Genomic DNA, 23,004 nt, shown 5'->3' with positions numbered 1-23,004 from the left:
GCTGACAATACACTCAATACACTCTTAGAAAAAAGGGTTCCAAAAGGGTTCTTTGGCTGTCCCTATAGGTGAACCCTTTTTGGATCCAAGTAGAACTCTTTTTGCTTTTAGGTACAACCCTTTTGGGTCACCTGTAGAAGGTTCTACATGGACGCCAAAAGGGTTCTACTTGGAAAGAAAAAGGGTTCATCAAAGGGTTTTCCTATGGGGACAGCAGAATAACTGTTTTAGGTTCTAGATGGCACTTGTTTTTCTAAGAGTGTAAGATATCAATCTAAAGAGCCACACATATTTTGGTTTCCTCATTTTGAATTCAGATATGTGAGAGAAGTAGAGAACAACACCCATGTGCTAAGGGTCGGACCGCTTCTCTCATACTAGATCCATTTCTGGGCCAGACCTTTGTTGGATACTGTAATGTGAACACTATTCATGTTAAATGAAAAAGAAAAACAATTATTTATTTTCATATCATTTTATTTTCATAAAACACAGAACTCTTTTAACACTTTGTCTTGGTGATTTTACAAAACAATATTTGCTTTGATGCAGTTTAAAGTATCCGAATTAAGAGGTATTGCTCTTACAGAGTAAAACACAATTTGTTGCTGTCCAAGAATGATAATGCATTGCCCTTACAAGTATACTTTAAAAAATATTTTGCCCAGAACTTCAAGTATATCTAGTACAGTTTTCGGACAATATTTCCATACAACTTTAGCATTATTATTTAAACAAAATGTATAAAACATTGAAAAGCCATGTTTAGTGCCTGATTTAGTTAAGAGCACTTTGAGAAGCATAATAAGCTTTCACACTATTAAATAGAAAAAAGTGTTTTTAAATGTACATCATATTTTATTGTATAGAAAACCACAGAAAAAAATAATGGTGTTTCTTATAATAAGCAACAAAAAAGGAAAAACCCTGACCTGATGTGAAAGTATCAAAATGATGCAGTGGGCATAAGTGATAGATGGGCTTTAACATGTACAGTATGTAAAGACATATTGGGTCCTGCCCTTGTTCAGTGTTTTAATTCAAAAGCCAAAAATAGCAACCATCAGCAGTCACCAACACTCATAAATAGAAGAGCAAGCAAGAAAGGCTATTCTTCTCCTTAATTAAATACTGTACTACCATAATTTAGAATATAATGATAATATGTACAAGCATTTACATGTCATGCGCCATGATACAAAAATAGAACGCTGAAAGTCCAACTTTCTCTGTTTACATGTGCCTCTTCATGTGCAGCGCAAGGTGATCGGAGCGCGAGAATGCCCTCTCGCACAAGTGGCACTGGAAAGGCCTGTGACCGGTGTGCTTTCTATAATGACGCGTCAGCTCGTCAGACCTCGCGAATTTCCACCCGCAGCCTTCCCAATTGCAATGGTATGGCTTCTCGCCTATGGATAACAAAGAAAATACAGGTAAGCTACATGTTGTTGGAAATCATTAGAAAAACGGGGCTAACATTTTTTTTTTTACAACATAGCAGATATCAATGAAAAATATATAAAATGAAAAATATAATTACCTGTGTGTGTTCGCATGTGAGCCTTTAGATGGGAACTCTTGGTGTAAGTCTTCCCACATCCAGGGAATTCACAGCTGTGCGTCGCGGTTCGTTTTCTCGCCCAAGACCTGCGGCCCCGTTTGGGTTTGCTATCTTCTGGTGCGTAGAACTCCAAAAGTGGCGATGATGGTGGTGTCAATATCACCCCCGGCATGGACGGATGGTGCACCCGCATGGGCTCTCTAAACATCCAGTGCTGTTGCTCACCTTGGTGATGGGCGTACTGTGGTGGATATGGGGCATACTGTTGCGGGTGTGCCATGTGAGAATCCTGGCGATGAGAGCTAATCTCTGCCAAGTGACAGTCTTTGCGCCCCATCCCGTCTCGGGACACACTCTGTTGCATGTCGTGAGATGCAAACCCCTGAGCAGCATGTTGATGGTGCGCGAACGCTGTGTGCATGGAACGCATGTGTTTCTGTTCATACGTGTGTCCCATAAAGTCACCTGCCATCATGCACGACTGCTCAGTGGTTTCAGTCTTTATTTTATATCCCATGGGATGAGAGTTAGTCAGTTCAAAGTGCACTGCAGTGGCAGGGGCTGTGTTCAGGGCATGCAGTTCAGTATACTCCGGCCTGTCCGTGGCAGGCTGTTTCAGGCTGTAGTCTAGCAGTAAGTCGCTATGAAAGTTCATCTCGGGGGTCAGCAGCTCGGCTACCAGACTGTGTCCAGGACTTGTGTTGAAATTCCTGCTGCCGTATGCGTTGGGTGTAAATTGAGAGCCCTCACTGTCATGCCCTGTGCTGCAGCTTTCCGGGGACTCAGGCAGTGAGTAGGAGTAAGCCTGCTGAGAAGATAAGTTGTTATTGGTTCCACTTTCAGATCCAATGGTGTTGGATAAAATGAACTCTAAATCCAAGAATTTCCCCAGGTCGTCTTCATCTCTGGTCACCGCAGGTGATTCAACAATACTGAACTCCACTTCGATCTGGGATTTCAAATCGTCACCTGTTGCGCTGGTATGGCAACCATCAACTTTCCAGTCCTATAATGCAAATAAAACGAAATTGGCATTCAAATATTGTTTCAGTCAAGAACCTCTTTCCGAAACAGTTGTATATTTTTTATGTGTGTAATAGGCTATACATACAATAGGCTATCCAAATTACATTTAAAAAAATTCAGCAAATTTCAGCTGAAGAAATGGCATAGAACAACGTACACTTACATGGAATATTGCAGACTGCTTCTCCTCCATAGTCGGACTGCTGGAAAACGTAGTAATCGACTGCAGCATCGCATCAGCAAGAGCCATTGCAAAATGTTATTATATTCAACCTTTTACTCCTGTCCAAATGCAGTAAACCAAACGAAACTGTCCGATTTACCCCCAAAACATCTAACGACACGATGGGTTGCGATCCAAGTCAAACGATGTAAGTCCTGATGACTAGAGCCAGCTTGTTTATAGCCAGTACTGGGAGGACTTTGCGGGGGTGTCTCACCTGTCGACCAATAGGGTGAAGTGTTGAGGTAGGCTAACTACTATTTTACATGTCCTGTATTGCCACCAAATACCAGTGTCTGAATTAGCGAAATGCATTTTTAAAGTCTTACAAAATATCAAAATATTATTTAGTAAAAGCCATAGGATGTTGGGCTTAATTAAATAGAAGAAAGGTTGCATGGGGGCATATAGCACACGTTCTTTTCAGTAAGTTTTACTGCAGATAAAGCTGTCATGATATTACATTTTTACAAAGCCAAGTTTATTTTGTCATTATGATTTGTGAAGTACACCTTGTACAATTGCAACAATTGCAAATCTACACTCATATTTCAATTAAATGATTAGTCAATAATAATAATCATGTAATAACCATATTCTAGTAGAATATTATTGACACCGTATTATTGACACCATATTATATATTATAAGGAGATGTGTCCTACGTGTATATGTATTGATATTCGTTTGAATCCTTGTTCCCTTTGCTTTCCCACTCAAAACCAAGTCCTTTTGAGACCTTGCCAAAACAAACCCAACCGCTCCGCATAAGATTCCATCATGTATAACCGAAGGGGGCGACACTCACCCTGTGCGAACCTGCTATGCAATTCGTTCAATAATCGGAGAATTGATCTGATACAATTGATCTGAAATCATGTTTCTAACGTTTCTAAACTTCAATATGACAGTATGGTCTTCTAAATTAGACCACTCAAAAATACATATTTCAAGTGTTTAAAAAGTTAAGTGGAACAACTGTTGAATGCATTCTTTTGAAAGTTAAATATCCAGCTAATTCTCGAGTTTCGTTTCACCCCTCTGTGACATGTTCTTGCAAAGATTTGACAATCTATGGCTAGGCCTAATACCATTCATTTGTCTCAACGTGATCCACTAGTTGTTTAACATTTAAACAATTAGAAATGTGTGAACGTGTGCCATTAACAGGGCCATCGATACAATGTGTTAATCCTGACGGTAGACAAAGCGGTTAGTGTACACGTGTGTTAATGACCTTTACATAAACAAGCCCATTCGTTGGCTTGATTATTATGCACATCAAGGTGCTTGGCGCGTAGAGCATTTTACAGGTGGTTGAAACATCTGCTGCGAGGCTCGCCACCCTGATGACAAGGTTGAATTGTATAAATATGTAGGTGTTTGTATAAATATAAGAACGTTTTTTTAATCGTTTTTTAAAAACCTGGAAATATACAGTTTAAAGAGAAATTCAACAAATAGTGTCTTATGTTCAATATGATGTGACCAGCTGCATAAGAAATCTGTGAAACTTTTGTTGAACAGCTAAAGTTGTGCTTCAAGTGCCATGCACCACCACGCTATCTATATATCTATATATTAAATAGACTACATTAAACATACAATAAGGAGTTTCTAATTGAAAAAAAAAACATTATGATTAAGAGATATGTGTGAATCATCTTTAAACCAGAGACTCATAACCTATCTAGAGCTCATGTGCGGAGTGGACTGCCCAATTCCTCCTATGTGTGACCATGCCTTTATACCCCGTTATTTTTAAACGTCCTACGCAAATCAGACTCCAGAGTAACGGTTGTGTCTGGAGCCAAGTGGAAATGGAGTTAGTTTCCTGAGGAAAAACTGGACTTTTCCCCTTCACTTTCACTCTCCCTGCGCGCCTATTACACATGCGCTCGCACGTGCTTTCTTTTTTACGGTGTCATACAGACTCAACCAGGCAATTTCATGTCCAGCAGATAGCCGTTTTTATGTTTTGGCTCAATGTCAACCAAAACGAAACCAATTGTTGACGATGTTCATGATATAACTTCTACCAGCCTATTCTAAAGTGTATATTTCTAGATTTAAATGAACAAAAATAGAAAGCTAAATCCTATCTTGTATTATCAAATACAATATCAGCCCAAGACATCTCGGACAAATATAAATTAAGATAAGAATGGCTGGTAGGGTCACGTTTCTCCTTTTGTATTTCTCCCTGTTCAAAGAGAGTAAGTATCCTTCTGTTTTATAAACAATTATGAAGATTTCCGTTTAGCAGACAGTGCCATGGCCTACCTTCGTGGATATATTTCATTTTACTCACAAGGAAATCTACGATGGGACTTAATTTGTTATTTTGCAAGCAGCTCAATACAAACATCGTCTTGTTCTCTATGGACTGTAATTATTCAATAACCTAAACCATATCTCACATTGACATATTATTGTGATGATAAGTTTTAGCTTGCAAAATAACATAACAGAGGTCCTGGAAAAGTATGATTTGTTTCCACACAGGTGTGGTCCCAGTGGCATAGCGCAGTTTCGCGGGGGTCTGCCAGATTTAGAACACAGAAACAATATGTATAAAGCAAACATTATCCACTAGGTCTAGCATAGAAAATACTTCAATGTTTAAACATATGTTGCAGAACAGTAATGACAATATTTTTTCAGAATTTTGACCAAAAACATCTTATGGAGGTTAGCCGTCAGTAATAGAATTGACACGCCACTGACGGAGTTGACAAACAGATACTCTAGACAAACATTTTTGCTTCTAAAAACAAAAAAGTTAAACGCAAACATTTGTAAAATATGGACAACCATTCAATCAGATCTTTCAGCACTCTGAAGTAGTTGACGTTTTATTGAGTTTACAAAAACGACGGTGAGTGGTCCACACTCATGATATGGTCAGACATGTACAGTAGACCTGTTGTTTACACAAATGGGTTTATGTCAAAAGATACATGTTTTTTTGCAGACTAGACTACATTCACACCACACACTGGCGTTTTTGCATTCACACCACACACTGGCGTTTTTGCATTCACACCACACACTGGCGTTTTTGCATTCACACCACACACTGGCGTTTTTGCATTCACACCACACACTGGCGTTTTTGCATTCACACCACACACTGGCGTTTTTGCATTCACACCACACACTGGCGTTTTTGCATTCACACCACACACTGGCGTTTTTGCATTCACACCACACACTGGCGTTTTTGCATTCACACCACACACTGGCGTTTTTGCATTCACACCACACACTGGCGTTTTTGCATTCACACCACACACTGGCGTTTTTGCATTCACACCACACACTGGCGTTTTTGCATTCACACCACACACTGGCGTTTTTGCATTCACACCACACACTGGCGTTTTTGCATTCACACCACACACTGGCGTTTTTGCATTCACACCACACACTGGCGTTTTTGCATTCACACCACACACTGGCGTTTTTGCATTCACACCACACACTGGCGTTTTTGCATTCACACCACACACTGGCGTTTTTGCATTCACACCACACACTGGCGTTTTTGCATTCACACCACACACTGGCGTTTTTGCATTCACACCACACACTGGCGTTTTTGCATTCACACCACACACTGGCGTTTTTGCATTCACACCACACACTGGCGTTTTTGCATTCACACCACAGCGCAGTTTCAATGGGCTTTGTATATGATGCATTTATTTTGACCAGATTTGGAAAATTGAATTGGATGTAATGTTTCTACTAATGAGTATATATGAAAAGGTTCTTTAATCATGCAGGATCTGTTGCTGATAAATGTGTTTTACAAATGGGAGTTAAAGAAAGGCATCGTAGCATTAATTAAATTCAAATGGCAAGGAACAGTGCATTCGGAAAGAATTCAGACCGCTTGTCTTTTTCCACATTTTGTTACTTACAGCCTTATTCTAAAGTTGATCGAATAATTTATTTTCCTCATCAATCTACACACAATACCCCATTATGACAAAGCAAAAACTGTTGTTTTAAAAATGAAATGTAAATTTATTAAAAATTTAAAATCAGAAATAACTTATTTACATAAGTATTCAGACCCAATGCTATGAGACTCGAAATTGAGCTCACGTGCATCCTGTTTCCTATGATCATTCTTGAGATCTTTCTACAACTTGATTGAAATCCACCTGTGGTAAATGCAATTGATTGGAGATGATTTGGAAAGCCACACACCTGTCTACAGTATATATAAGGTCCCACAGTTGACAGTGCATGGGGAGCAAAAATCAAGCCATGAGGTCGAAGGAATTGTCCGTAGAGCTTTGAAACAGGATTGTGTCGAGGCACAAACATTTTTTTCCAGCATTGAAGGTCCCCAAGAACACAATGGCCCCCATCATTATTAAATGTAAGAAGTTTGGAACCACCAAGACTCTTGCTGGAGACTCAACTGAGCAATTGGAGGATAAGGGCCTTGGACAGGGAGGTGAACAAGAACCCGATGGTCACTCAGACAGAGCTCCAGAGTTCCTCTGTGTCGATGGGACAGCTTTCCAGAAGGACAACCATCTCTGCAGCACTCCACCAATCAAGCCTTTATGGTAGAGTGGCCAGACGGAAGCCACTCATCCGTAGAAGGCACATGACAGCCCTCTTGGAGTTTGCCAAAAGGCACCTAAAGGACTCTCAGACCATGTGAAAGAAGATTCTCTGGTCTGATGAAACCAAGATTGAACTGTTTGTCCTGAATGCCAAGCGTCACGTCTGGAGGAAACCTGGCACCATCCCGACAGTGAAGCATGGTGGTGGCAGAAATTATTCACAGCAGAAATGCTGTGGGGATTGTTTTTCATTTTTAGTCAGGATCGAAGCAAAGATGAACGGAGCAAAGTACTGAGAGATCCTTGATGAAAACCTGCTCCAGAGCGCTCAGGACCTCAGACTGGGGCGAAGGTTCACCTTCCAACAGAACAACAATCCTAAGCACACAGCCAAGACAATGCAGGAGTGGCTTCTGGACAAGTCTCTGAATGTCCTTGAGTGGCCCAGCCAGAGCCCAGACTTGAACCCGATTGAACAGCTGAAAATAGCTGTGCAGAGACGCTCCCCATCAAACCTGACAGAGTTTGAGAGAATCTGCAGAGAAGAATGGGAAGAAACTCCCCAAATACAGGTGTTCCAAGCTTGTAGCGTCTTACCCAAGAAGACTCGAGGCTGTAATCAGTACCAAAGGTCCTTCAGAAAGTATTGAGTAAAGGGTCTGAATGCTTATGTAAATGTAATATTTCAATTTTAATTTTTTTATACATTTGCAAGCATTTCTAAAAACCTGTTTTTGGTTTGTCATTATGGGGTATTTTGTGTAGATTTTTAAAAATCTTTTAGAATAAGGCTGTAACGTAACAAAATGTGGAAAAAGTCAAGGGGTCTGAATACTTTCTGAATGCACTGTAGATCTGTTCCACACCCAAAGACAACTGTCAAGATTACACATTGTGGCTTTATCAAATATTTTTTGGTTTAGTCACATACATTCTGCAGAATCGACTCCACGTCTTCTCTGATTGGTGATGACCACCTTTTCTTTTTGAATCACTCAGCATTCTGCCCTGTAATTGGTTCACCCTCTCTACCACATGACTGTCAGTCATCACAAACTAAGACAGATGGACCGTGTCTGTTCAAAATCGAATCAAATATCACGCTGTCTCAGCAATATGGAGGTTGATTCCCGTACAGCAGTAGTTAAGGTTACTGTACAATCCTTGGCAGCCATATCACTCTTTTTTACCCCATCCATGGACCATGGGGAGACACCTCCCTGTTTGGGCAAAAGTGTGTTCATGTGACCAAGTAAATATTTGTGCCCACCATCACTGCCCGCTTTCCTGATCCATCTTCTCTTAGCCTGCTGTCCATGTTATCTGTCTGAACAAGCCTAGAAGGCTTCTCTTCTCTGTCTCCTGAAGGAGACTTGACAATAACAAAGGCCAGAGGAGAAAAGACTTGAGACGAGATCTCAATCACCACATGACTGGTTAAATGTCCCAACCAGGAGCCAACAGACCTGTCTGCTAGATTGAGAGAAACAGACACAGGTTACTAGTGTGTGTTCGTGGGTTATTGTGTGTGTGTGTTTGTGTGTGGGGACAAAGCACAGCAGCCTGCCTAGATACCCCCCCACCCCAACAGTCTCAGGACAGAGCACACAATTAGAGATTTTTACTGATTGTTGTCCTGTTTCGCTTCGGAAACCTTTTAAAATATATTTTAATTTGAACATATTTAAAATGTTGTTGGTCCTTTCATCATGGTGTGTTGTGTGGGTCATTAGACCATCCTACATCCTTCTTCTCTCTCTTTGATGCATGATAATAGTAACCTAGAAGTGGTTGGGACATGCTGTAGTCTGTATTTCTTCTTCTTCCCCCTCTTTTCCCACTGTTCTGTTTGTCTTTCCCACTGTTCTGTTTGTCTTCCTGTAGTTTCACTCAGGCACTTTGACAAATCAATTACAATCTAATCTGGTGACTCCAGTCACTAGTAATTATCCTCCATCACAGAAGCAGAGGGAAAACCCACACTATCTAATATAAATACGCTGCTTTGCATGACATGAAAAAGCCACACAGAAGCGTTACCTTTTCTGATATATCAAAGGAGGTGAGGCCATTGGTCAAGAAGAGAGGAAGTAGGAACAAATACAGAATCTTGGAATAATCATGGGAAAAGAAAAGTAATAACACTGGCTGGGAAGTGGCCGGTTGGCTGACTTGGTAATCAGTAATTCAGCTCTTCCTGAGTGCACACGCCTGCTTTGTTAAATAGTCTGTTGTCTGGACTGTGCTGGAACCTGCTGGCTTTCTGTGAACATCTAGTACATTTAAAAAATGTGTTTATCAAACCCCTAACTATCTATACTGAACAAAAATATAAACGCAACATGCAATAATTTAAAAGGTTTTACTGAGTTACAGTTCATATAAGGAAATCAGTCAATTGAAATAAATTCATTAGGCCCTAATCTATGTATTTCACATGACTGGGCAGGGGTGCAGCCATGGGTGGGTCTTGGAGGGCTTGGGACCACCCACTTGGCAGCCAGGCCCACCCACTGGGGAGCCAAGCACAGCCAATCAAAATGGCTTTATTACAGACAGAAATACTCCTCAGCAACCCCATCAGATGATCCCGCAGGTGAAGAAGCCAGATGTGGATGTCCTGGGCTGTCGTGGTTATACTTGGTCTGCGGTTGTGAAGCTGGTTGGACGTACTGCCAAATTCTCTAAAACAACATTGGAGGCAGTTTATGGTAGATAAATTAACATTCAATTCTCTGCCAACAGCTTTGGCGGACATTCCTAGAGTCAGCATGCCAATTGCACACTAACTCAAAACTTCAGACATCTGCGGCATTGTGTTGTGTGACAAAACTGCACATTTTAGAATGGCCTTTTATTGTCCCCCAGCACAAGGTGCACCTGTGTAATGATCATGTGTTTTATCCGTTTCTTGATATGCCACACCTGTCAGGTAGATGGATTATCTTGGCATATGAGAAATGCTCACTAACAGGAATGTAAACAAATTTGTGTACACAATTTGAGAGAAATAAGCTTTACATGTTGCATTTCTATTCTTGTTCAGTATAGTACCCGGCATGTATAAAGTGTTTTTGTAGTATTGAGTGCTAACAAATTTCTAGTTCACACTTAATAAGATCAGGATACTTAACAGTTTCCAGTAGCAGTTTACCATTATAACGATGACTACTGGGGGTGAGGAGGAACAGAAACACTGCTTCACTGAGACAGAGCAGGATAAAGGCGTCCGCATGTTTCCCATTCAAAACAGCTGAAGTCTACGCCACGTCGTCTGTGATTGGTCAACAGTAGGGATTTTTAATGAAGTGTTGGTTGTCATTCAACGAGAAATTGTTTTAATGTAAAAAAAATGTTACTTGAGAAATACTGCACCAAGCAAATTGCGTGACTAAGCTCTTCCCGGCAAACAAAAAACGTCAAAATGAATGACAGATTTCTTGAGGTATTTTAGATTAATTCAGACTATTTTGAGGAAGTGTATACTGGCTACAGCATCTCAAGATGGACAAACTGCATTATTGCAGTTTTTTCTTGTTTTTCAAGCGAATGTCTTTTAAGGGTGTATACTAGGCACACTCGGGAGTATGTGAGCACAATCATTCAGCTGAACTGAAGCATGCGGAAGGCTTTAGGAGTAGGGATGTTTGCTCTCAGCTGGTAGTTTCACACTGATATTATGAGGTGGAGATGGGGTGGGGGTTGGGATGACTTGGCCTTCACTGTCTCTTTGCACAGTGGTTTTTCAGGGATGTCCATCTATTTCCACAGAGTTTTACATTCTGCTGCTTTCACTGGCTCCTGGTGGCCCCTGACCCAGCCAGGGTCCTGTTCTCAGTCACTCATCCCCCTCTTGGGTCCTTTGTCCTGGGATGTAATTGCCCTTGCCGGCTCTGTATGAACCGTTGTCTGGGGACACAAAACCGTCTCTCTGTGTGTCTGCATCTGTCTGGGGTCAAAAAGACAGCCCAAGAGGACCTGCTTCAGGCCTCCTTGCTCTCCTACTTACTAACAATGGGGGAAATACCTGGAAAAAAACATGATTTGTTCTCCTATCTGTTCTACAGCTTTTCATATTCTACTGCTGCAGTAAGAATTTAGTCGCGCAAAAGAAAGATTGTGTCACTAACTGGAGTCTCTGCTAAAATGCAATGCTCTATCTGGCTTTCAAAACTTCAGCCACTTTCTTTTTCTGCTTAGGCCTCTTGACTCCATGAAAATACTGCATTAATTTCAGTTGTTAAAACTGAAATACATCAGGAAAAAACATTTATGACCTGGATCTAAACAAGTAGCTTTTTGTCTGTCTGCAGACTTGGCATTTCCATAGAAAACTCACACAGCACAACAACAATGTTCCATTTTGTGTTATTGTCATGGATTGTCATGGTTATTGTCTAAAATCTAATTATCCTTGAAATACAGTAGCTGGGTCATTCCATGAATAGAGTACATTTTAAAGACCGTCTGTCTTTACTTTAAGACATGAAGAGCTGTCAATCCAGAAAATGTGAAGAACTTTGAAAGGTTCATCAAGCTCTATGATGAAATAGGCTCTCATGAGGACCGCCACAGGAAATGAAGACATAGTTACCTCTGCTGCAGAGGATAAGTTCATTAGAGTTAACTGCACCTCAGATTGTAGCCCAAATAAATGCTTCACAGAGTACAAGTAACAGACACATTACAACATCGACTGTTCAGAGAAGACTGCATGAATCAGGCCTTCATGGCCGAATTGCTGCAAAGAAACAACTACTAAAGGACACCAATAATGAGAAGAGACTTGCTTTGTCCAAGAAACAGACCGGTGGAAATCTGTCCTTTGGTCTGATGAGTCCAAATTTGAGTTTTTTGGTTCCAACCGCCGTGTCTTTCTGCGATAAAGAGTAGGTGAGCGCATGATCTCCGCACGTGTGGTTCCGACCATGAAGCATGGAGGAGGTGTGATGGAATTCAAGGCACACTTAACTACCACAGCATTCTGCAGCGATACTCCATCCCATCTGGTTAGCGCTTAGTGGGAATATCATATGTTTTTCAACAGGACCCAAAACACACCTCCAGGCTGTGTAAAGGCTATTTGACCAAGGAGAGTGATGGATTGCTGCATCAGATGGCCTGGCCTCAACAATCACCCGACCTCAACCCAATTGAGATGGTTTGGGATGAGTTTGACCACAGAGTAAAGGAAAAGCAGCCAACAACTGCTCAGCATATGTGGGAACACCTTCAAGACTGTTGGAAAAGCATTCCTAAGGAAACTGGTTTAGAGAATGCCAAGAGTGTGCAAAGCTGTCATCAAGGCAAAGGGTGGCTACTTTTAAGAATCTAAAATATTTGTTGAACACTTTTTTGGTTACTACATGATTCAATATGTGCTATTTCATAGTTTTGATATCTTCACAATTATTCTACAATGTAGAAAATAGTAAAAACAAAGAAAAACCCTGGAATGAGTAGGTGTGTCCAAGCTTTTGACTGATACTGTATACAGTTGAAGTCGGACGTTTCCACACACCTTAGCCAAATACATTTAAACTCAGTTTTTCCACAATTCCTGAAATGTAATCCTAGTAAAAAAATCCCTTTTTTAGGTCAGTTAGGATCACCACTTCATTTTAAGAATGTGAAATGTCAGAATAATAGTAGAGAGAATGATTTATTTCAGCTTTTATTTATTTCATCACATTCCCAATGGGTCAGAATTTTACATACACTCAATTGGTATTTGGTAGCATTACTTACATTTTTTAACTTGGGTCAAATGTTTTGGGTAGCCTTCCACAAGCTTCCCACAATAAGTTGGGTGAATTTTGGCCCATTCCTCCTCACAGAGTTGCCGTAACTGAGTCAGGTTTCTAGGCCTCCTTGCTCGCACATGCTTTTCAGTTCTGTCCACAAATTTTCTATAGGATTGAGGTCAGGGCTTTGTGATGGCCACTCCAATACCTTGACTTTGTTGTCCTTAATCCATTTGCCACAACTTTTGAAGTATGCTTGGGGTCATTCTCCATTTGAAAGACCCATTTGCGACCAAGCTTTAACTTCCTGACTGATGTCTTGAGATGTTGCTTCAATATATCCACATAATTTTCCATCCTCATGATGCCATCTACTTTGCGAAGTGCACCAGTCCCTCCTGAAGCAAAGCCCCCCCCCACAACATGATGCTGCCACCCCCCGTGCTTCACGGTAGGGATGGTGTTCTTCGGCTTGCAAGCCCCCCCCCCTTTTTCCTCCAAACATAACGATGGTCATTATGGCGAAACAGTTCTATTTTTGTTTCATCAGACCAGAGGAAATTGCTCCAAAAACTACAATCTTTGTTCCCATGTGCAGTTGCAAACCATAGTCTGTCTATTTTTATGGTGGTTTTGGAGCAGTGGTTTCTTCCTTGTTGAGCGGCCTTTCAGGTTATGTCGATATAGGACTCGTTTAACTCTGGATATATATTGTAACTGTTTCCTCCAGCATCTTCACAAGGTCCTTTGCTGTTGTTCTGGGATTGATTTGCACTTTTCGCCCCAAAGTACATTCATCTCTAGGAGACAGAACGCATCTCCTTCCTGAGAGGTATGACGGCTGCGTGGTCCCATGTTGTTTATACCTGCGTAATATTATTTGTACAGATGAACGTGGTACCTTCAGGCATTAGGAAATTGCTCCCAAGGATGAACCAGACTTGTGGAGGTCTACAATATTTTTTTCTGAGGTCTTGGCTGATTTATTTTGATTTTCCCATGATGTCAAGCAAAAAATCACTGAGTTTGAAGGTAAGCCTTGAAATACATCCACAGGTACACCTCCAATTGACTCAAATTATGTCAATTAGCCTATCATAAGCTTCTAAAGCCATGACATAATTTTTTTGAATTTTCCAAGCTGTTTAAAGGCACAGTCAATTTAGTGTATGTAAAATTATGACCCACTGGAATTGTGATACAGTGAATGATAAGTGAAATAATCTGTCTGTAAACAATTGTTAGAAAAATGACTTGTGTCATGCACAAAGTAGATGCCCTAACTGACTTGCCAACACTATAGTTTGCTAACAAGAGATTTGTGGAGTGGTCTGCCCACGGAGGCAGATTGCTTGGATTGTGTTGCCAGCTATTTGCTATGAGGGGAAACTGCCAATAAATCACAGGATTTCAAATGATAAATTATAACAGCACAAAGTAAATGGGCAATCCTGAGATGCTCACATGTGTGTCCGTTCAGTCAGAACTTCGGGGTCTGCTCTAATCTCCTCCCTCCAATGAGTCTCTCATGCCAAACGGCTTACTTCCACATGTGAGACTAGATCTGCTCTATCATGTACAGATGGTGACAAAACAAAAAGTAAATAAATAATCATAACAGTCATGGGAGTTTAGGACAACTACATCCAACAAGAGCCTAAGGACAGAGAGATACACAAGCTAGAACCTTTTCTTTGCAGATCTAGTAGGACAAATAAAGCATGGCCAATTGTATTATTTTCCCTGTTGTTCATCATGTTCTACTGTAGGTGACAGGGCGACGTGTTATGTGGACTAAAACAGTATAAAACTTAATTAGCCTGTTACAGTAAATGTTGGGAACATTGAGAAATAGTTTGGTCGATTTTTGGGGGTCAAATTATCCAGTTATCTTTGACAAGCAGCTTGCTTGACAGTTAGCTCCCATGCCAATTTCAAGTAATGCTAAACTAATATCTGACTAACTCGGAAATATTATGTTATTCCAGAATGAAAGTTAACTGGCTAGTGCATCATGCTTTTTGACATTATGTTAGCTAGCTATCCCCAGTTTTGTGACATTATGTTAACTAGTTATCCCCAGTTAGATAATGTGTTTTCACTTATTGCGTATGCATGCTTGTTGCGTTCTGCCTGGTGCACTCGTTCATTCGTAAACTGGCTGCTCGTTCTAAATAGTTTAATCTAATCTGCTCAAAACAGTGGCAGCATGTGCAGCGGTGGTCATTCGGTTTTTGACATGCAAAAGTCAAATAGGCGTATTTATGCTGTTGTTTAAATGTACAGATCACTTTATATATTTTCTCAAAGAAACTACCAGTAGTTTGAAAACTTGCCATCATATTTCTGTCATGGTGATTTGTTGACAACTCCAACCACCTCAAGCCCCGGGTATTCAGCCAATCAGTGGCCACCACTGATTTTGGGTAGTGTATCTTGGTTAAAAAAAATACAAATGTTCACCTAATTTTAACATTCTGTCATAAAGAGCACATGTTCAACTTCATAGAAAACATGTTTTCTACTGAAAAGGGAAGCAAAATGTAATCTATCCATTGAACAAGCCAGCTACTAGTTGAAAACGGACCCATCTGTAGCAACTGAGATGGTTGGTGTGATGGTTATCAGTTAATGCCCTGGAGGTTGAGGAGAGTGTGTTTCTACAGCTGCACTGCACTGTGCATTATATTACAGTACTGAAAAAGGTGTACATTTTCAGCTGTTTTTCTCAAAAGAGAAACCGATTTGTAATGATAGGGCTTTCTATTAATGGAAACCGAAGAGCTATAAAACACACACCAGGCCGCCTGACGAGATATCCTCTCTATGTCATTTTTAAAAACCTAGTGTTATTGAATGATTGTTTAGAAATGATAGTCAGAAGGTTAATATTGTTCGATATCAGCTAATGTGTTGCAGTTGTCTGGATACAATCAATTAACTTTGGCTCTAGACATTATGCAATATCCTTGCTCTTTACTTTGTACATTCCCTACAGTGCCTCCAGAAAGTATTCACACCCCTTGACTTTTTTACATTTTGTTGTGTTACAGCCTGAATTCAAAATGTATTACATTGAGATGACACTGGTCTACACACAATACCCCATAATGTCAAAGTGGAATTATGTTTTTAGAAATGTTTACAAATTAATCAAATAAAATAAATCTGAAATGTATTGAGTCAATAAGTATTCAACCCCTTTGTTATGGCAAGCCTAAATATGTTCAGCAGTAAAAATGTGCTTAACAAGTCACATAATAAGTTGGATTCACGCTGTGTTCAATAATAGTGTTTAACTTGTTTTTTTTTATGACATCTATTTTTTTTATGGTCCCTCAGTCGAGCAGCGAATTTCAAATACAGATTCAACCACAAAGACCAGGGAGGTTTTACAATGCCTCACAAAGAAGGGTACCTGTTAGTAGATGGGTAAAAGTTGAAAATAAGTAGACAGTGAATATTCCTTTGAGCATGGTGCAGTTATTAAGTTCATTTTGGATGGTGTATCAATACACCCAGTCACTACGAAGATACAGGTGTCCTTTCTAACTCAGTTGCCGGAGAGGAAGGAAACTGGTCAGGGATTTCACCATAAGGCCAATAGTGACTTTACAGTTACAGAGTTTAATGGCTGTGATAGGAGAAATTTTAGGATGGATCAACAACATTGTAGTTACTCCACAATACTAACCTAAATGACAGTGTGAAAAGAAGGAAGCCTATACAGAATAAAAATATGCCAAAACATTCATCCTGTTTGCAATAATGCACTAAAGTAATATGCTGACCAAACCACTCGTGCGATTGCGCATGTTTTTTTAATATACCCAGACATGATCAGGACACGCAGGTTGAAATATCAAAACAAACTCTGAACCACAGACAGGTCGAAAACCATTAAACATTTATGGCAATTTAGCTAGCTAGCTTGTTGTTGCTAGATAATTTGTCCTGGGATATAAACATGGGTTGTTATTTTACCTGAAATGCACAAGGTCCTCTACTCCAACAATTAACCCACAGATAAAACTGTAAACTGAATTCATTTCTCATCATCTCTCCTCCTTCCTTCAGGCTTCTTTTTCTTCTTTGGGCTTTATATGGCGGTTGGCAACCAACTTTATGGTGCATTACTACCACCGACTGGAGTGTGGACGTCAGTTAATCTTTCAATCACCCACGTGGGTATATGCTCCCAAAAACCAATGAGGAGATTTGAGAGGCAGGACTTGTTCTATTTTAGCGCCTTACTACACAGACTCTCGCGCAATGATTGAATAACATGTGTACATTTATTTTGCAAAGCTCGCGAACGCGACGTGTCCGGTCTGGTCAGCATGTAATACTGCAAAAAATGTGGCAAAGAAATTAACCTTATGTCCAGAATACAAAGCGTCATATTTGGGGAAAATCAACACAACACATCACCTTGTACCATTCTTCATATTTTCAAGAATGGTGATGGCTGCATCTTGTCATGGGTATGCTTGTCTTCCGCAAGGAAGTTTTTATTTTTTTATTTAAAAAAATAGAGCTAAGCACAGGCAAAATCCTAGATGAACCTGGTTCAGTCTGCTTTCAAACAGACAAATGCACCTTTCAGCAGGAGAACCTAAAACAAAAGGCCAAATATACACTGGAGTTTCTTGCCAAGACAACATTGAATGTTCCTGATTGGCCTAGTTACAGTTTTGACTTAAATAAGCTTGAAAATCTATGGCAAGTACAAATATTGTATAATCCAGGTGTGCAAAAATGTAAGACTCACAGAAGTAATTGCTGCCAAAGATGATTGTCACAGGTATTGACTCATGGGTCTGAATACTTATGTAAATGAAATATTTTTGTATATTTCAGGCTGTAACACAACAAAATGTGAAATAAGTCAAGGGGTATGAAAACGTTCTGAAGGCACTGTAAGTACACTATGAATGGCTCTCTCTTGCTGGGTAAAACAAACTCATATTGACAGTTGACAGAATAATCCTGGGTAGTTCATCAGAGCAGACTTGTGGCACTGCTCCTGAACCAAACAGGTGGAACCGGTCCATCCTATAATCCTGCAGGTTGCCATGGAAGCATTTGGGCTGCTAATAGGCAGACGCCCAGAGAGACTCCGTGATAGCTGCAGGTTCGTTTGTTCTCTGCTTTACCCTAACTGTTACCCATTCACACTTGACCTGACTGAGCTGAAACCTTTGTGGATAGTGTACCACATGCTAATATCATGCTCATTGGACATAGACTTTCTGGCATTGTCACCCACAATTATTTCCTTAGTCCACTGAGCTGAGAGCAACATGGATAGTAAAGGGATTGTTTGGGGATTTTGGCAATAAGGCCCTTTATCTACATCCCCAGATTCAGATTCACCTGTGGATACACTTTTTATGTATGTGTTTGCAGTTTGAAGGAAGTTGCTAACTCGAATTAGCGCAATGACTGGATGAGGCCTTTAAAATAGATTTTCAAATATCTAGCCTATGTTCTCCATCCGCTTTTCCATTGTAATTTCCATTCCATTGTCAGTGTTGAAGGGATGTTGAGACAGAAATTCGATATATCACAGTCAGTGGGGTTTATTGCAGTGATACTCATGACCATTCTAATGACTACCAGGTGTAAGTATAAGTACTCTACATGCCCTTGTCGACAAACACCTCACTAGTTTAATACGGTTCCCCGTGAAACCAATGCATATACTCAGTTGTCAATGGGGTTGCCATTGTCATGTTGAGTGCCGTGGGACAAAGCAAGGCCCTTATCCACAACAGAGACTCTGGGATGTCTATTTTATCAGATGTGTGTGTCATTGCCTTTCTATTATTCTACAAGAATCTCAAGAGACTGACCATTCACTGAAAAGAGCTTTTTAACATTACAATTGTTAATAGCACATTTTTTATACAGTATTTATCTTTTTGTTAAGACACTCAAATGAGCATCCTGTGTGGGGTCTTGGTACTCTACAGTAGGGTAGCTAATGCCGTTGGGTGAATGAACAAACTGGAAACAAAGCCGTGGTATCATCTGAGAAGCCAAATATTGTCTTTACAACAAACACTTTTTATTTTTACATTTTTTATTTAACCTTTATTTAACTAGGCAAGTCAGTTAAGAACACATTTGTATTTACAATGACGGCCTAGGAACAGTGGGTTAACTGCCTTGTTCAGGGACAGAACGACAGATTTTTACCTTGTAAACTCTGGGATATATTCTAGCAACCTTTTAGTTACTGGCCCAATGCTCTAACCACTAGGCTACCTGCCGCCCCAAAAGGCTACCTAGACTACCTGCCACCCTGGGCTACCTGCCACCCCATACTTACAATAAATTAATTGCAGTCTTTGCCCGGGGCTAAGCTGTGGGTTTTTAGGTTAAACCACTGGGTGTAAAAACTCCCATAGTTGAAACCTGGCAATGTTCACACTCATGTGGCTTTTGATTTTAAAACCTGACACCCGGTCCTATTGCCCATTGGCCCAATGTATTTGTGATGTTAAAGATATAGAGTGAGAGCATGTGAATGCCCATGCCCCGGCATGTCTTGGGCTGTCAGGTACAGAAAGAGCCTACTCAGGTGATATGTGCTCTGCTCTGTGCTCTGCTCTCCAGGCCCCTGGGAATGAACATGACTCATTCAACCTAGTTTCAATGAGAATGACAGTTGTCAACACTCTCAAGTCGATTTGTATGTTGAGCGCAATATAGACTTATCAGTAGAAAACATACACACCCTTGAGTGGCTACATGGTGATGGCCAAACAGGAGGGAAATACAGGACCTTTTTTGATTCATTTATATCTGGGTTATAAAGCTGAAATGTGTCTGTATACAAATACTTGTTGAGATGTATAGTGAACATGTAAATTGTAGGGTTGGCATTATATAATCTATGAATTTGGTCATTTGTAACATACTTTTGTGATGTTAGGGTACTGTTTAAATCTTGTGCATGGCTCTGCTGAAGTGAGCTGTTTCATAATGTTATTATCTAATGCCTCCCCTTTTCACCAAGTCTACTGTAAATTCAATCTGTTGGCCTTTGAAATGTAGACAGGAAGATGGGCCTGTTATTTAACCGATTATGAGATTTAGAACCAAATTCCCTTCAGGTGTTTGAAAGTGCAAGTGCTCAGTGTTACTTGTCACACACAAGCTCCTCCCCTCCTATTCAAACTAGTCATTAGAGCTGGCATTGGTTAGACATGATTTATGTCAGCATTTTGGATAAAACCTTGTAAAAAGATTTCCATTGATGTCTTTATTCATTTTTTACTTCTGTTACTTTACAGAATATCTCATACAAAACTGCACAGGACGTGACAGCATTCAGTAGCCCTTATGCCATGCAACTACTTGAAAACTACTTTGGTACAGAATGAAGTTACTCAGCTGCACATGTAACTGCTCTGATAAGGTGCATGAGACAATGCATGAATATTCCATTTGTATATTTACTATTTGCTTCTTGCATGTGATTGCACCAAGGAATTCAAATGATTTGTTACTATGTAGCATCTATACAAATTCATGTAAAACATGACCCAAAACAGAATAGAGAACACACATGACAATATAGCTAATTATTAGGCTACAACTAATTCACATTAGAATGTTTTTGGTGATTAAACTGCAGGAACATGTCTTAAAAGAGGCCAAGCCTGTTCCACGGGAACACAGAGATCACCAGTCTATCATTTGGACCAGTTAATGAAAATCTTAATTGGAATGGTGAACAGGATAAGCCTGGCCCTGGGCTAGATTAACAGAATTATAGTGCTGCTCACAGCTATCATCTCCTCATCCATAAAATATGACTGGCATCTCCCATATTAGGGCCAAGCCATGTCACCTTATGGAAGATTGATGCAACACAGCCATGTTGACAATGTGATGTGAACATGTTAATAACCTGTTGATTCAAATGACAGACTCAATAATAATTTGAGAAACTTCTCTCAAACAAAACATTTAAGGCATTCACAGTTATGTCTTGTAACACTGAAATATTCCAGTTTTCTCCACAGGAGGAATGTTTTCTTCCATACATCTAATGTATCATTATCTATAGACATGCTAAAGACTCAGACATGAGTGACACAGATGTGAAGGTAAATGGGTCCACTACAGATAAGAGTGTTTGTCCTGGTCTCTCTGTCTCCAACCTCCTCTAACAGTCTGTAAACAGTTTTGGGACATAATATAATATAATAATAATATAATAATATATGCCATTTGGCAGACGCTTTTATCCAAAGCGACTTACAGTCATGTGTGCATACATTCTACGTATGGGTGGTCCCGGGGATCAAACCCACTACCCTGGCGTTACAAGCGCCATGCTCTACCAACTGAGCTACAGAAGGACCGCATGACTAAGTGCAGAAGTTAGGACATGCTGGACAGGAGTGAACAACATAAATCATAGATTCTTTTAAAGACACTGTAGTGGTTGTCCATCGTTATGCGTAGGCATTATTGAATCCAAGATGTTAATACCAGACATACAGGTGTAGATGTCATCTGGTGGTGTGAGTTTCTGGTGACTGGAGTTTCAGTCTCCACTCCCCCAGACCTGAGAAGTTTGGACACAGTTCCCTGGGGGGACGAGATTAGTCAAATGGGGACGGGAATAATTGTTTGTCTTCAACCAATTCTACAGAGGAGCTGCTGATTATAAAGCCGCTCTTATGGTAGATCTCTCTACCGTAGTGTGTTTCACATTCGCCCGTAAAGAACAAGTGAAAAGAGTTTGGGGTGCGAAGCCTTTCCCTGAGCAGTGTCATTCTTTCTGAGAATTCACTCTGCCTATCACATAGACCTGGAGCCTGGGGAGAGTGGTCTTGGCCCCTTATCTGGCAGTCCCTCTTGTGTTTCCGTTGGTGCTGAAGCACTATCTCCACCTGCCTTTGGCCTGACCGGCCTGTGTTCGAGCGATAGCGGTACCGTCGATTACCAGGAGCAGCCACACACTCCAGCTAGCTACAAGATGTTCTTCTAATGCCAAGCTGTCATCAGCAGGACCTACTGTATTTCTTAGCAGGACAGTACTGAGACTAGGGGGACAATAGGTCATTTTATATTTGAGTCATTTTGCAGATGCTCTTATAAGGAGCGAGGTGAGACAGCCACATTTCACAGTCATACATTTTTCCTCAATAAAGAAGTTATCAGCTAGTTATCAGTGCTAGTAGGAAAAGACAGATCCGGCTCTGTGGTTCCAACGGTTTGTTACATAGGCTTCTTACAGACAAATCTAAAATGGGTCCTAACCAATCTACCACAACATAATAATATTGTTGGTGGTTTATCTTGTTTCTTGGTAGAATGTCAGTTGTGACTGTTTGGATTCTAAATCGGTCCTCTACTCTGACCATCGGAATCATTGTAGAACAAAAATATCAGTAGCAACATCATTCACTAACAAGGACGTCCTGTTTATCATAACATGCTGATACACCTCAAGAGCCATGTGGTTTCATACCATATAGTTTATCTCACCAAAACAGTTCCTGAAAAGACAATACTGACTGGGGTAAGGATCGGGTCACAGTCCTTCACCTCAGACATATCTGCATGGATTACTAGATGCCGTTCAAAGGGAACAGTAGGCCCATCAGCATACCAGACATCTCTGTAGTCAGACAACAATTGGACATACACCAAGAGAATGCAAAACAACAATCAGGCAGCAGAAGAAATCAGATAGTTGTCTGTACATGTCACCAGAAAAATACTCATCCTGACGTAACGTCTTCAACTCTAAAGCTGTGTACTGGGCATATCATTTCCTCTTTACAGATATGGAGGTAGAGATCAGGCCAGAATGGAGCACCACTGTCAATGTACAAAATC

General features: G+C 40.4%; 1 protein-coding gene across 2 annotated transcripts; it reads right to left on the bottom strand.

Moving 5' to 3' along the window:
• Positions 1–459: 459 nt before the first annotated feature.
• On the bottom strand, positions 460–2,977 carry LOC124040944 (Krueppel-like factor 4). Of its 2 annotated transcripts, none has more exons than XM_046358066.1 (3): positions 2,745–2,977; positions 1,541–2,567; positions 460–1,409 (listed from the first exon to the last, which is right to left on the bottom strand). In XM_046358066.1, the coding sequence occupies exons 1-3, from the start codon at positions 2,835–2,837 to the stop codon at positions 1,234–1,236; spliced, it is 1,296 nt and encodes a 431-aa protein (XP_046214022.1). In that variant the 5' UTR covers positions 2,838–2,977; the 3' UTR covers positions 460–1,233. The 2 variants fall into 2 exon arrangements, with proteins under 2 accessions (XP_046214022.1, XP_046214023.1); XM_046358067.1 differs by having other exon boundaries at positions 2,751–2,977.
• Positions 2,978–23,004: the final 20,027 nt, after the last annotated feature.

Source organism: Oncorhynchus gorbuscha, linkage group LG08 (genome assembly GCF_021184085.1).
Source record: "Oncorhynchus gorbuscha isolate QuinsamMale2020 ecotype Even-year linkage group LG08, OgorEven_v1.0, whole genome shotgun sequence".
Classification (NCBI taxonomy): Eukaryota; Metazoa; Chordata; class Actinopteri; order Salmoniformes; family Salmonidae; genus Oncorhynchus; species Oncorhynchus gorbuscha.
Note: the sequence above shows the minus strand (reverse complement) of the source record. Positions and strands in the feature narration are given on the sequence as shown.

Bases quoted from the DNA above. Each gene is read 5' to 3' on its own strand.
- LOC124040944 (XM_046358066.1), bottom strand. From the start codon at position 2,837: ATGGCTCTTGCTGATGCGATGCTGCAGTCGATTACTACGTTTTCCAGC. The intron at 2,568-2,744 runs GTACGTTGTTCT...TTTGCATTATAG, and splicing joins CTGCAATATTCCATGTAAGT to GACTGGAAAGTTGATGGTTG. The intron at 1,410-1,540 runs GTAATTATATTT...TGTTATCCATAG, and splicing joins TCACATGCGAACACACACAG to GCGAGAAGCCATACCATTGC.